This window comes from Miniopterus schreibersii, assembly GCF_964146895.1.
Source record: "Miniopterus schreibersii genome assembly, chromosome: 7".
Classification (NCBI taxonomy): Eukaryota; Metazoa; Chordata; class Mammalia; order Chiroptera; family Miniopteridae; genus Miniopterus; species Miniopterus schreibersii.
In genome coordinates, this window is record NC_138108.1 from 15,498,353 (window position 1) to 15,511,909 (window position 13,557).

General features: G+C 39.7%; 1 protein-coding gene across 4 annotated transcripts in view; it reads left to right on the forward strand.

The window, feature by feature from the left end:
• IKZF2 (IKAROS family zinc finger 2) overlaps nt 1-13,557 on the forward strand; it is a 141,131-nt gene that overhangs the window by 110,774 nt on the left and 16,800 nt on the right. For all 4 annotated transcript variants that reach the window (XM_081143085.1, XM_081143082.1, XM_081143083.1 and 1 more), the window contains exon 6: nt 7,852-7,989. In XM_081143085.1, the coding sequence (XP_080999211.1) occupies nt 7,852-7,989 (138 nt within the window). The remainder of the gene's footprint in view (nt 1-7,851; nt 7,990-13,557) is intronic.

A 13,557-nucleotide genomic window follows, 5' to 3' on the forward strand; every position in this document is an offset into this window, starting at 1 on the left:
AACTTCCTGAATGGTGCTTGACACGTAATATGTAATAAAAAAATTGTTGATTAATTGAATGAGGAAGGCCTTATGGTATAATATACTTGTTCTAGAAAAAATTCCATAGTAAGAAAGGGAAGAAAAACACTGAGATGTTCTAATTTCCACAAGGTCAGTTTATGCATATTTTTCAAGTTTGTGCATCACAAAAATAAATGATACATTTAGATTTTTTTTTCTTGAGAAATTACATATAGTTCAAGAGTCCTTTTTTCACTCACTCCAGGAAAATAAACATAGCACACATGGGTGATGGCCTCTTCCAGTTGAAAATTCTTGGTACCAGGTGCAGAAGTCTAAAAAAAAAGTTCCAGTACTGAAATGACATTTATTCATTCAACACATAGTTCTTGAGTATCTTCATGCCAGGCATTTTTCTAGGCACTTGAGATATAACAGTGAAGAAAAAAAGATCTTATTCTATGGAACTTACATTCTAATGAAGGGAGATAGGCAATCAACAATAAACATAATAAATAAGTAAATTATGTAGTAAGTGAGAAGGTGATGAATGCCAATGTGGGGGGGAGATGCCATTTATTGAGCACTTACTGTGTGTCAAGGGCCTTGTTAAGTTTTCCATATGCATATTTTTGTATGTTTCACAAAACTGTTATGAGTTACGTACAGCTATTTACTCATTTAATTTAACCTAAGGTTCACACACAGCTGGTAAGTGTTAGGGCTATAAATTGAAAATCAAGTATAAAACCATATTATGGATACAAAGACACACACATTATTTACTCTGTATGAATACTCCATAAATTAGAACAAATTGTCTGCTTCCAAATTGATTGGACCTATTTAATATACAAATTTCTTGCTTACTTGGGTCAGTATAGTATTTGAACCCCTTGCTTATTTACCTGACTTATCTTGGAAAGTCAGATAAGAAACACAGCTTGAAGAAAGAACAGCAATCATATCTAAAAGGGAAATTCATGTGCTTGTGTGATTAATGTATTCTATATGCCTCAAAAGTTGTTACTTGACTTTCTGTTTACTTTCTATGCCCCGTGATAAATGTTTTGTGCCTTGGTAATAATGAAGCAGTTTCAAATATACTATATCTATCTTGTGTCTTAGATTTTTATTTCACCATCTTCTTGCTGCATTATAATTCTTAGCACCTTTATAATTTCTGCGGCTCCTTTTCTTATATTCATTAATCAATCAGGTTAATTTGAAAATGTTATTACATTATAAAACAAATGGAACATATTTGAGTGGTTAAGTAATGTTGGCTCTTTGAACACAGGGGTAATGCCTGTCTTGTTCAGGGGTATCCATAGCACCTGAAGGTGCTGAATAAATATATGTTAAATGAATTTATGAAGGAATTATATGTCCTTGCTCAACACTTGGCAAATCTCATAAAAGAACAGTGAAGTGCAGTTAATTCCGGCAGTACGTGCCTACTTTATTTCCGTAGTGCAGTGTTTCTCAAAGTAAAGTCTACAGAAAAAAATATTTACTTGGGAAAGTAATAGTTGTTTAAATATGTTACATTTAAAATAATCTGGGGAAAACAGTGGGTTAAACAAGTTTGTTTGCTTGTTTTGTTGTTGAATCTAAACATAAAAAAAAAACCCTTTGAAATACTCATGTATGTTGTGATCTCTATGAAATCCATCTAAAAGTACTGGCTCACAGATCTGTTTGAACATTTAACATTTAATTTCCTTCTCCCCAACTGCCATTGTAAAAGTCTGCCTCGAGAGATAAAAGTTATTTTACGGTAATAATTTTTGACAGACGCCTAATTATACTGTAATGGTTTAGTATAGCAGAGGTTTCTCTTTGCAAAATAGCTCACTTTCCAGGTAGGGATTTATTTCCTTTCTAAAATATTCTCTTCTCACTTAAACATTTTATGAAAAAGAAAATCCTGGAGTTATTAAAGCTTCTAACAATTTAGAAAAAAATAGATGTGGGTTTTTCTTAGAACATCTGTATCAGTTAGAATTTTAAAACTTAGAACAATAAAACAAATCACAAAGGGAAAAATTACCAGTATTTTTAACTACATGGAAAGTAAAAACATGCACACTTCAAAAAAGCATAAATTAAATATAAAAAAAAAAAATCAAAGGGTTATTGGCATTAACAGATACAGAGATTAAACAAATTGATGAGAGAGAGATTAGCAATAAGAATATAACTGGTAAATCGGTAAAAGTATTGAGTAGAATCCATCAATGTAATTCCCCATTTTAACAGACTAAAACATGAAAGCCATATAATTATTTTCCTCACAGATGCAGAAAAAGTGTTTTATGTAACTCTGTATTTATTCACGATAAAAATCCATAACCATAGAAAGGAACTTGTTTGACATGAGAATGGCCCTCCGAAGAAAATCAGCGCTAATGATGAGTGAATGATAATACCCTTGAGAGTGGGAACAGGGCAAGAGCGTCATCACACCGGGCATCCTGCCCGTGAGCGTGGAAACGGGAGGAAGGACAACTTGGAAAAGAATAAGGGAAACTGTATTTAGTTTTAGCTGATATGATTATCTGTATTGAAAGCACCAAGGAATCGGCCAAAAAAATAAAAGGAATGATTGATTTTGTTAAGGTTGCAAGTTGGAGGTCAGCATGAGGAAAGCAAGTGCATTTCTGTCAGCCGGCAACGGACACCCGGAAACTGGAATTTAGAAAGCAATGTTGTTTGGTACAGCACACAAAATATATAAAATACATAGTGATGCACTTAATACTATATAACATTTACAGACATATTTGTCATTATGTGCAAGAAAAATGGTAAAACATTGCTGAGAGGAATGAAAGACCTAAATAAACTGTACGATGATAATAGCATGGCCATGGTTTAAACAATTCAGCCCGTGAAGATGTTAATTCTCCTTAATTTTGGCCTGTTGGTTCAGTGCAATCCCAATAAATATCCTCACAGCCATTTATGTAGAAATTGACAAACTGATTCCAAAGTTTGTTTGGAAGTACAGAAGACCTAAAATAGCCAAAATAATTTTGAAAACAAGCAAAGTTGGATGACTTACGCTCCTTCGGGGCTAAGGATACACATAGAGATTAATGGAATGGGATACAGAGTCCAGGAATATATGCAAAAATATATGATCAATTGATTTCCAAGTACTGAGATAATTTAAGGAAAAATATTTCTATAAAAGGAGCTAGAACAATCGGCTTCATCTTACGCATGTGCAAAAATTAAGTTGAAATGAGTCAGAGACCTAAATGTAAGAGCCTAAAACATACACCTTCTAGAAGAAAACAAAGGAGAAAATTATTCTGACCCTCGGTTCGTCCAAGATCTCTTGCATAGAACACAAGAAAGAACACCAGAAAACACGAATGAAATATTGATGAATTGGGCTTATTCTAAATTAAAAACTTAGTTCTTCAGCAGAAACTCAAAAATTAAAAGCAAGACACATTTACAGAAGATACCTGCAAAGCATACACCTAACGAAAGACTGATGTGTGGAGTAAGTAAAGAACGCTTGCAACTCAATAATAAAATTAGAGATAAAAAGCAGGCAAATAGTTTGAACGGATATTTCACCAGAGAAAATGTGTGAAGTGTGAATGGCAAAAGATTAGTCTCGTGAGACATGAGGAAAACCCAAACGCACCACGAGATACCACGCAGACCTACTAGGAGGAGTCAAGTACCGTGACGATGGGCGGCGCCGAGCGGGAAACGCGCGGCCACACAGCCCTTTTGGAAAGCAGGCGGTTTCCTAGAACGTTAATCAGGTACCTACCGTGTGGCCCAGCGATCCCACTTCCAGGGAGCTACCCGAAAGAAAGGAGATCGAAGGCCTGCCTGCAAGTGTTTGCCAAAGCTCGATTCCCAAGAGCCACAAACCAGAAGCAACCCTGGCTGATGAACGGCTGAAGGAACCGTGAAGTCCGGCTCGGCGGTGGAAAGCGGTCAGCTGCCAGCGCGTGCGGCCGCCGGGTGCATCTCAGAACCGTGATGTGAGCCAGAGAAGCCGGACACACACCCTGCGCGCTGCTCCACTCGGCGTATGTGAGATCCTCACGAAGGCCGACGGGGTGGCAGCAGAGGCTGGCGGCGGCCGTGGACCACGCGCGGGGAGGGGAGTCGGTGCGCAGGAGCGAGAGAGGCTTTTTGGGGTGATGGGGATGCTCTGCATGTTAGCTGTGGGGGTGGTGGCTCAACTATGCACTCTAAACTCCTTGAGAATATACTTAAAGTGGGTGGGTTCTATTTCATGTAAATTACACGTCAATAACGCCAATTTTAAAATGAATTCCGGATTTCAGAGGGATGTGCATGCGGCAGTGCTTAGGAGGAGTTTGGAAGCAGGAGTTTCGAGGGCGGCCGTTCAGCAAGTACATATTGAGCACCTCGTGTGTTTAATAACTGCCGTGAGCGCTGTCCATTCAGAATCGGGTGAAACATGCCGTCTGTCCGAATGACACAGCTCGTTGTGTGGATTAGGGAGATAAATAGTTATCAGCTGGGTAATTACAAGGCAGCCGGCAGAGTGTGCACAGAGCGCTGTGAGAGCGCGGAGCACTGTCTTTGGCTTCTCCAAGATCATTTTCAAAAAGGTTTCAATGACAAGTAGGAGCTGACAACTGTGGGAAATTATTCCAGACATAATTTGGGCATTTCCTAGAAATGAGGGCCTAACCTAGAGGGAAAGGGGAGAGATTACTGTACAGGGAACAGAATCTCGAGCTCCATATATTTGCCAGGAGGGAAGGGGTTGGGAAGCCAGTGAGGGCCACGCAGCGTCTGAGCCCAGACGCGAAATACAACAGGAGGTTCAAGACACGGGACAGTCTGATACGGACCGAGAAATGAGGCGCATCCAGGACTCATTCAAGTCCACTGTACTTAGCGGGTCAGAGGCCCCTGATGACTTTTTAAGATGCTTTAGTAATACCAGGAAGAAGGCGTTTCAGGTGGTGAGAAGGTATAATAATATTTATAAAAATGAAAGTAGCAAAAGACTGGTCTTCGTCAATGAACGTCCGTGTTATGCATATGAACTTGTAAGTTTATAAGTATTACACAGAGAAACTCATCACATAGAGAGAGCAAATACAAAGAATGTTTTCATGTACGTGATTTTTAAGAAACATCAAAGAAATGATAGGAAGTGGCCTCTTGTGGAGGTGGTGGTGCCATTAGATTTGGCGGGGGTTGTTAATGATGTTTGATAATAATTTTCCAAAGGCTTGTAAGGGCACGATCTAGACTTTGAAGTCACCAAGTACAAGTACGTGAGAGCAGATAGAAAGAGACGATGGCAGTTCCAGGAAATTCTGAAGCACTGCCTCTCCTCCACTCCTCCACTCGCCACCCCCATTATCTGACTCCTGCTTTTCCTTCCATTGTCAGCCTAGATGTTGCTACCTCAGGAAGACCTCCCTGTTCGGCCTTCCCAGACTGAGGTTCCCCGTGTCACACTGGCACAGCATTCTGTCTCTGCAGAACCTGCCAGCCTGTGACACGCTGTGTGTTTGTTAAATGCCTGTCTTCTACAGCCGACTGTCAGTTGCACCAGGGTAGACACCATGAGATTTGTTGTCCAGTTTACAGTCCAGTGTTGACGCAGAGTAAGCTCTTAATCAGTGTGTGTTAAATGAGAGGGAAAGAGGGGAGCATTTCCAGAGCAAATGTCTTGGAGGTGGAATAGTTACGAGCTGTCAAAGCCCAACATGTCACGCAGCATGTGGGCTGCTGGTGTGGACTGAAGAGGAAGACTTAGGAAACTTGGGTGACTACTTTTAGAAGATGTACTCAAATTCCTTGGGCTCACCGAGATCAAGGGTGGGATGTAGAGGAAAGAGTGGTGTTTTTAAGTGGATGACAGAATGGGAGAAGCTGAGGTACAGCAAACAGGTAGACTTCAAAACTGAGGAGAGTAAAAAAAAAAAATGAGTTTTGAAAGCAGTGAAAAGTGTGTCGTCTTTGTCTCCTTGGCAGGTGAATGGGAGTTTATAGAGGATTGTGAGCCAGGGGAGTAGAAGGGAACAATGCTTTGAGTAAGGTGAGAAGGTATCAAGCTTGCTTATAAATAAGAGGAAGAAAGTATAGGAGGTTATGTTCACAATAAGACAGGTATCACAGGACGCAATGTGACAACTACCAGAGGAAGGTGAAGATGATGGAACCAGTTTATAGGGGACAATTCCTTTCCATGCATGTGCTTAATAAGTATTAATTGGTTAATAGACCCGTTCAGTGAAAATTTCTCACTTCTAGAGAAACAGCACTAAAGAACACAAAAGTGAACAGTGGTTATAGCAAACAAGGGCTATTTGTTATGGGTAGCCCCTTGTCTTGGAATGTAATTGCACGTAAATATATTTATATTATTTGCATGAAATGTTTTTGACTTGAAAGCATTTTCTTGTATTTTTTAATGCTCTCACACACAGTGATACAGATTCTTCACAAAATACACAGCTGCCTGGTTTCGACTTCTCAGAAATCCTTGATTCTGAATAATAGAACTTACTTTGCCTCATATTTTTAGAAATGAGTAATCATGCCTTAGAAGCTTTGTTTATTTAAGATGGTTTACAAAAAAGTATAATAGTGAAACAACTTATTTTAGTTTTTGTAACAAAAAGCAGTATAGTGAAACTTACGTAGCTGGGAATACCTTTCCCTGTTGCAGTGTTTCAGCCCCACTTGCAACCAGCATCACATAGCGTGGGTTTGTAAGGTGGCTGGAGTCAGGAATGCTGTGTTTGGCCATGAAAAAGAGGTGTCTGCTTGTCCTGTGGACAAAACAGAGTGATTCCTATGGGAGTCAGAGAGCCCCCGACCCGATTCACACTGTCTTTGCTACCCAGGGCTTTGGCACAGGCCACCTGCTGGCATGTTGTTCTTGCTCCTGTTGAAGACCGAGAGTCCAAGTGCCCTGTGACATCCTTGTGAACAGTGATACATTAAAACATGCCACTTCCCATAAATGTGGTTTTTTTCTTCTTAATCAATTTCATAAAGTTTCTTTTAAATGTGATCCTCACAGTATTTTTCCTGGTACACTGAGATACGGCTCTCTGACTATTAGGAAACTAATTTCTGTCCTGAATGTGAAACATGTTAGAAAACATTGCTACCGTTGTATAACTAGATATGCGAGGGCTTCATTGGTTATTGTTAATAATCCTGACTCAAAGCACGTAGTAGGTTAATTCTTGGTAATACAAGGACAGTGCTGATGTGGGAGAGTACACCTCATCGGCTGCAAAGTTTTGCATGTGTGAATAGTTATTACCAAGGTGGAAAGAGAAACTCTGCTTTTATCTGTACTTTTTCTCATCACTTGAATTCCTTTCAGTCTTCTTGGTACCCATGAATAATTTTTTCATTGAACAATGACATTTCGAGTTGTCGCATTTTAGTTTTCTTCGGTAAGATTCCCTGTCCTTACCACCACCGCCGCCCAGAAAATTAAATAAAAAGTAATTCTCAGCATGTACGCGGGGCACTCCTGATTTGTCTTTTGAATGAGTCAAAGCTGAGAGAACTGTGTGAGAGTAGCTGTTAGTGTTAAGAGTCGGATAATTTGAAGGTTGATCGTCTAGGGTACAGTCAGAGCAGGAATTTGATTCAGTATCTCCCCTGTCACCGAAGGTACGATCTGCCTCATCTCCTCTCTGTCTTTTACTTTGGTGGAGATTTATTATCTAAATCGGAGTGTGCAGGAGGAAGAGATTTGAGCCTGAAAAGCATATCAGTGCTTCCTCCACGCCATCAAAAGCTAGCTGTTAATTTTGCTTTGGGTGAGACTGACAGCACACTCATCTTGAATTCTCTTTGCAGTGGGTAAACCTCACAAGTGCAACTACTGTGGACGAAGCTACAAGCAGCGCAGTTCGCTGGAGGAGCACAAGGAACGCTGCCACAACTATCTCCAGAATGTCAGCATGGAGGCCGCGGGGCAGGTCCTGAGTCACCATGGTGGGTAGGAACGGCCTTCAGCTTTCACAGCCCTCTCCGCCGCTTCTGTCGGCTTTCTATGGGTTAAACACTTCTGTCTGCCCTTCGGCATGAAGATGAAATCTGACTTTGTTTAAAACAATTGTAGATCACATTAACAGTCTGGGTTATCTTCTGAAGCATTTGAAATGAGTTGAGCTTTGGGACACTTGGCAAACAAGCTGTACTGAGTTTTTGTGATGCTCCCCAGTTATTTCTCATAACATGTGTTTGAATTAACATCATAATGGCAGGTGAATACACCAAAGGAAGGTGCTGTTTGTTCTTCCAAATAGTTAGAGACGGTTCCACCTAAGTCTGCAGGTTTCCTAGAAGATTTAATTGGTTATTTGTGCATTTCCGTTTCTCTTAGGTAAGTGATCAGGGATATAATTGGAATTTTCCGCAATCCGTCTTGTGAATTATCTGGGAAACTACTGATTTTGCTTTCTATAAGTGTGGGGCACAAACTAGATCAAAATTAGGCACTATTTCTCTCCACAAAAATTAAAACCCAAGCAAAGCATCCTGACCTCCACAATACACAGCAGCAGATGGGAAGGCAGTCTCTAAGACTTTATCAGTTAATAATTCTCTCTTACAGAAAAATTCATGTTAGTAAATCAGCCTTACACAAGGAAGTTATTAATTTCTGTTCTTTAGATTTGGAGCCATCTTATTATCCTAATTATATTTATTTTATTATTCATACAAGTACATACAAAAATCTAAACTAATTGATATTTTTATATCTGTTATATAAAGATTGGCCAGTATTAAATAGTATATGATTAAGAATGCTATAGTCACTTTTAAAGTATAAATATCTATTGAGTGATTTGTAGAGAGCTAAAAGATTATCTGTGGGGTTTTTGTTTGTTTTATACAGTGCATATTGTGGAGCGGTGTTTATTGGATAGTTAATGATTGTACGTTGTTGGGAATTCTTTTTAATGAAAATATTTTGTTATTGTGAATAATTGAGGCATTTCTTTGTATTGAGGGTAGTTTATATAATATAAAGGGTCAGAGTTAATTCTGTTCATCATCGTGAGTACATTTTTTATTATATTGTTATTAACTAAAAAATTTTAAAACCTCTCTGTTTTAAGTCTTAGTAAATTTGATATTGTAAGCTTGCATTACCTGGGCTTGTGAGGGTGGCACAGGTTCCAGAGCAGACAGGTGAAGGTGCTGTGAGTCCAGCCAACCTGGTCTGGCTATGTGGTGTCTGAGTGTGTTGCTCATAGGCTTGGCATGAGAATTAAATGTTATTGGGTGTGCAATAAACACCCAATAAATAGTTCTTTTTACTGTTACATTTCTGGGCATTAAATATTAAGAAGTAGTAAATGTCCAATCCCCTTTAAAGTTATGTTATTTACTGGTATTAATTTAGGCATTGGAGGTTTCATCTGCTGACTAAGTACACTGTTTCTGTTTAAAGTGCTGGTTGTAGAGGTGTCTTGAGGCAGGGTAGCTGATGGAGGCTTGGGGACATGCCAAAGATTGCCAAAAATTTCCAAAGACACCTTCTGGCACTGCCACTTTTTCCGTATAATGGTCTCTTATTGCAGTTTTGATTGGATTATTGATTCTATTACTTCATTTTTCTGATCATAGTTATTTATGAAACTCTGTGTTGCAGGCACATCTGAATGAGAGAGAATCTCTCCAGGAGACTTTATATTGTTATAGGGAGATAGGTATACATAAATAATTATAGTCAACATTTTAACTATCTTTTGGCAGATTAACTAGTTATAGAATAAGTGCCAACAAGCAGTTTAAGCAGGTATATTTTAGGAAGGGGGAAAGACATTTTTCTAAACAACTGCAGCCTCAGCATGAACCCCATTTTCCAGCTTGCTTAGCTCTTCACAGCAAAGGCCCGTCACAGGTGGCTCTGAAACTGGACTTGAGGACAGAGGGTGGAAAAGTGGGAGAGGCCCTCAGGTACTGAGGAGTGCAGGGGCAAAGCCAAGGAAGAGTGGTGGGGGAGAGGTTTCGGTATCATTTATAGGCCCAAATATTTGTTCTTCAGTGTTGGATATAGATTTAACCACCTAAGGTAATGGTAATGACATTTAATGTGTACTTCTTCTAGGTGTATTGTAATAATAATCTGAGATTACCCTTAATCTCCTTTCCCCTTGGTTAACATACTTAGTGGGAAATTGAATGTATGGGGTAGAAATTGATAAATGCCACAAGAGAGGAAAATATGGATAAATGCTGCTAGAGTTCATCATTAACCTCAAAAACATTGCTTGGCACATGTCTCCTTTCAAACAGAGCCACAATGAAATCAGTCGTATTCCCTTCCCTCTCTTACTATCTTGTTACATCTCGTCTATGTTTTTGGTCTTTTCTTCTTGTGGTATGTGTGGGTGCTGCTCTACTTGTGGTTGCCGTTAGCTCCTTGGAATTAATTACTATTCTCTTATTTTCATGTCTGCATAACATAGTTTTATTTCCTAGCCTCTCTTTCCCAAAACACGCCCTTCCCCACGCTGGCTCTCCCAGTGAGAGAGTCTCTGAAGCCAGAATGGCATTCTGTCACGTCATTCAGGATGCGCTCATCGGGGCTTGTGTGCCAAGGGCTATGGGACATTCTGGGGCTATAAAGATCAACGGAACGGACACAGTTTCTTTCTTGCCTTTAGAGTCCGGTAGGAAATACATACTTAAAACTAAAATAAAATGAAGTCAATGCTCTAATGGAGGCGTATTTATGCTTCTCCAGGGGCCCAGCTGCAGAGCTGGCTTGACTGTGTGCGGAGAAGTCAAGGAGGGCTTCTTAAGAGCAGTGGTTCATCCCTGCGTGAGAATGAGAAAGTGGGCATAGACTGGACAGGCCCGCAGAGGCACTGTCCAGGCACAGTTCCCATCAGCTAAGGCGCGGAGGTTTGAGAGAACATTGACAGGTTCCTGGAAGGTGAGCATACAGTTGGAGCTAGAGGAGGGGCAGGAAATGTGATTGAAATAATAGGTCGTAAAGTACAGATAGAGCCTTTTATGCTAACCCAATGTTTGAATTTCATGGGGGTAATCAAATTTGGGTCTTCTTAAGACAAATGTCACCGGTGTAGGATGCCCGCTCGCTGGGAGGGGCAGGAAGTGAGAACGCCGAGGGGACGAACAAGCAGCAGCAGGCGAGGAGGGACAGGGTGAAACGCTGAGGACACGGTCAGCAGGTGGGAGGAAAAGTTCTTCAGTTTGATGGAAAGAGAAAAATAACGACTCGTAGTTTTGAAAACAAAGATAATAACGAATTTGGTTTTATGGCAGATTATCTTATCTGAAAGTTATTTTATGCTCATTTTTCAAGTCTGTTCAGCTTGAAGAAAAAGCTTTAAAAACCAAAGCGTATAATTAACTCTTTCCCCTTGCCCAAAGACAAAAGTGAAAGTGCGGACTGGAAAGACAGCCAACTTTAAAGAAAAAAATTATTTTTTTTAATTTATGGTTTGAATTATTTGGTAAAGAGAATTCCTTTTTTGCAAGTATGGAGACATAATGGGAACCTGTGAACTCTGTTGTAAGCTTTTTCAACGTTTTCATTGGGCAACATTTCCTTCAGTAAGTCATTTAGGAAACACCCATTGACTAGTATATTTGTCTCACATCATAAAAGGTACTACAGATACAAAGTCAGGTAAAACGCAGTCTCTACCCTATGGTCATTTACAAACAATTGGAAGGAATCGACAGTAAGCCCACAGTTAGACCACTGTGATAAGCACTCTGAGGGCACAAGGACAGACATCTAATTCACACTGGCTATCCGAGAGGAAATTCTAGGGAAAGTTTTTGAGTGGACTTTTGAAAGGCAAGATGGCCAACTGAATAAATGGAGGAGGGGCTTCATGCAGAGAGAACAGCACGTGTGAAGAAATAGAAATCTAAAAGGGCGTGGTGGGCTAAGGACCAGAAGCAGCTGTGTGTAATTAATTAGAGCCCAGTTTGTAAGGGCAAGAAAAGTTGGAAGGTGATAAGGCTAAAGATACAGGCTATGAACAGGGCATCGAGGGCCTGTTGCGCTAAGTGAAGAATTTGTAATTTATCCTAAAAAAAAATTATCATATTAACATTTTATTGCTGGAAGTGTGGGAGATAGATCAGAGTCCAGATAGAGGTAAGTAGGCCACTGCAACTATCTGTTGATTGATTGAGTTGGGCTTAGTGGCCTTCAATATGCAGAAAATTTAGGTACTTGGGAGCGACCATAGATGCAGATTCTAAAACACTTGGTCCTTCCATGTGTGTGGAGAGGTGGCAGGGAAGAGGAGGGGTGGGAGACTGGGTGAAAGGAAGAAATCTAGGATCTGCCACAGTTGTCTGGCACGGATCACCAGGTAGGTAGTAGTGCCATTTGCTGAGATGGAAATTAGGGAGACAGCACGTTTGGGGAGGGAAACGGAGATTTCCATTTTTGAACATATTATTCTTTAAGTACCTGCGAGAGGTAGTCAAGTGAAACTAAGAAGTCATCGAATATTTATATGTGTGTGTGTATATACATTTATATTTATGTACATATACACACTCATACATATATATTCAACTTGAGAGAGGGATGGGTAGGAAATAAAATTGTGGGAGCCATCATTATATAGATAGTAGCCTGAAGTAGCAGGTTTTATAAAGTTAAATGGGTAAGTATAGAGTGAGACACCTAGAAGGCCAAGAACACACCAGGAAGGAAAAAAAAAGCACCGTGAAGATGGGTAAGAGCCGAAGGCTTGAAAATGGAAAGAGTGATTTCATAGAGGCCAAAGCAAGGACCAGCACTATCTAATGTTCTCAAGAAGATAACTAAGATAACTGAAAAGTTTCTTTTAGATTCAGCAGCATGGAGAAAATGCATGACAATGTAGAAGACACCTGTTGTTTCTGCCTGCCCCGCCTACCTTCCTTCTTTTGATAACAAGACTTTCATTTCCCTTTAGAGAAATGAAGCCATGGTGGACTGTTGGTCTAGGTGCCCTCTTCTAGCCATGGGATGGACATATGACCTAATGTGGGTCTCTTAGATTGTGTGTTCTTGGAATTTGAAATTTAAGTGGATGGATTGTTCAGTACAATAGCTGTATGTTGGGAACACTGTGGTTCTGTCTTTATGATTTAATCAACGAGATAATGAAATTATGCCAATATAAATCTATTTTTATCCTGGTTATAACTTCAAAAATAACTCCAAGGCAGATATTTGGTTATGAAATTTGCTCCAACAAGTGAAATTAGCATATTGGTATTTTCTTAGCCTAGCTGAATGTCTCACTATGGGAGTAATGCATTATTGAGTTAACTAGGGAGCTTGTTTTATGTGTCAAGAAATACATAGCAGTGGGCAAGAGTAGGTTTACAGTTTGTATGGAAAATAATACAATAATTAATAAATAACAATACAAGAATAAACTGTTTCATGTACTCACAATCATAAACCCACTTTTGCCCCTGTATATCCAGAAACATTTTGATGAGTTGCACCCAGATTCATGAAAGCAAAAAAATTGAGGTTAGTTACATAATTGAGAAAATATATCA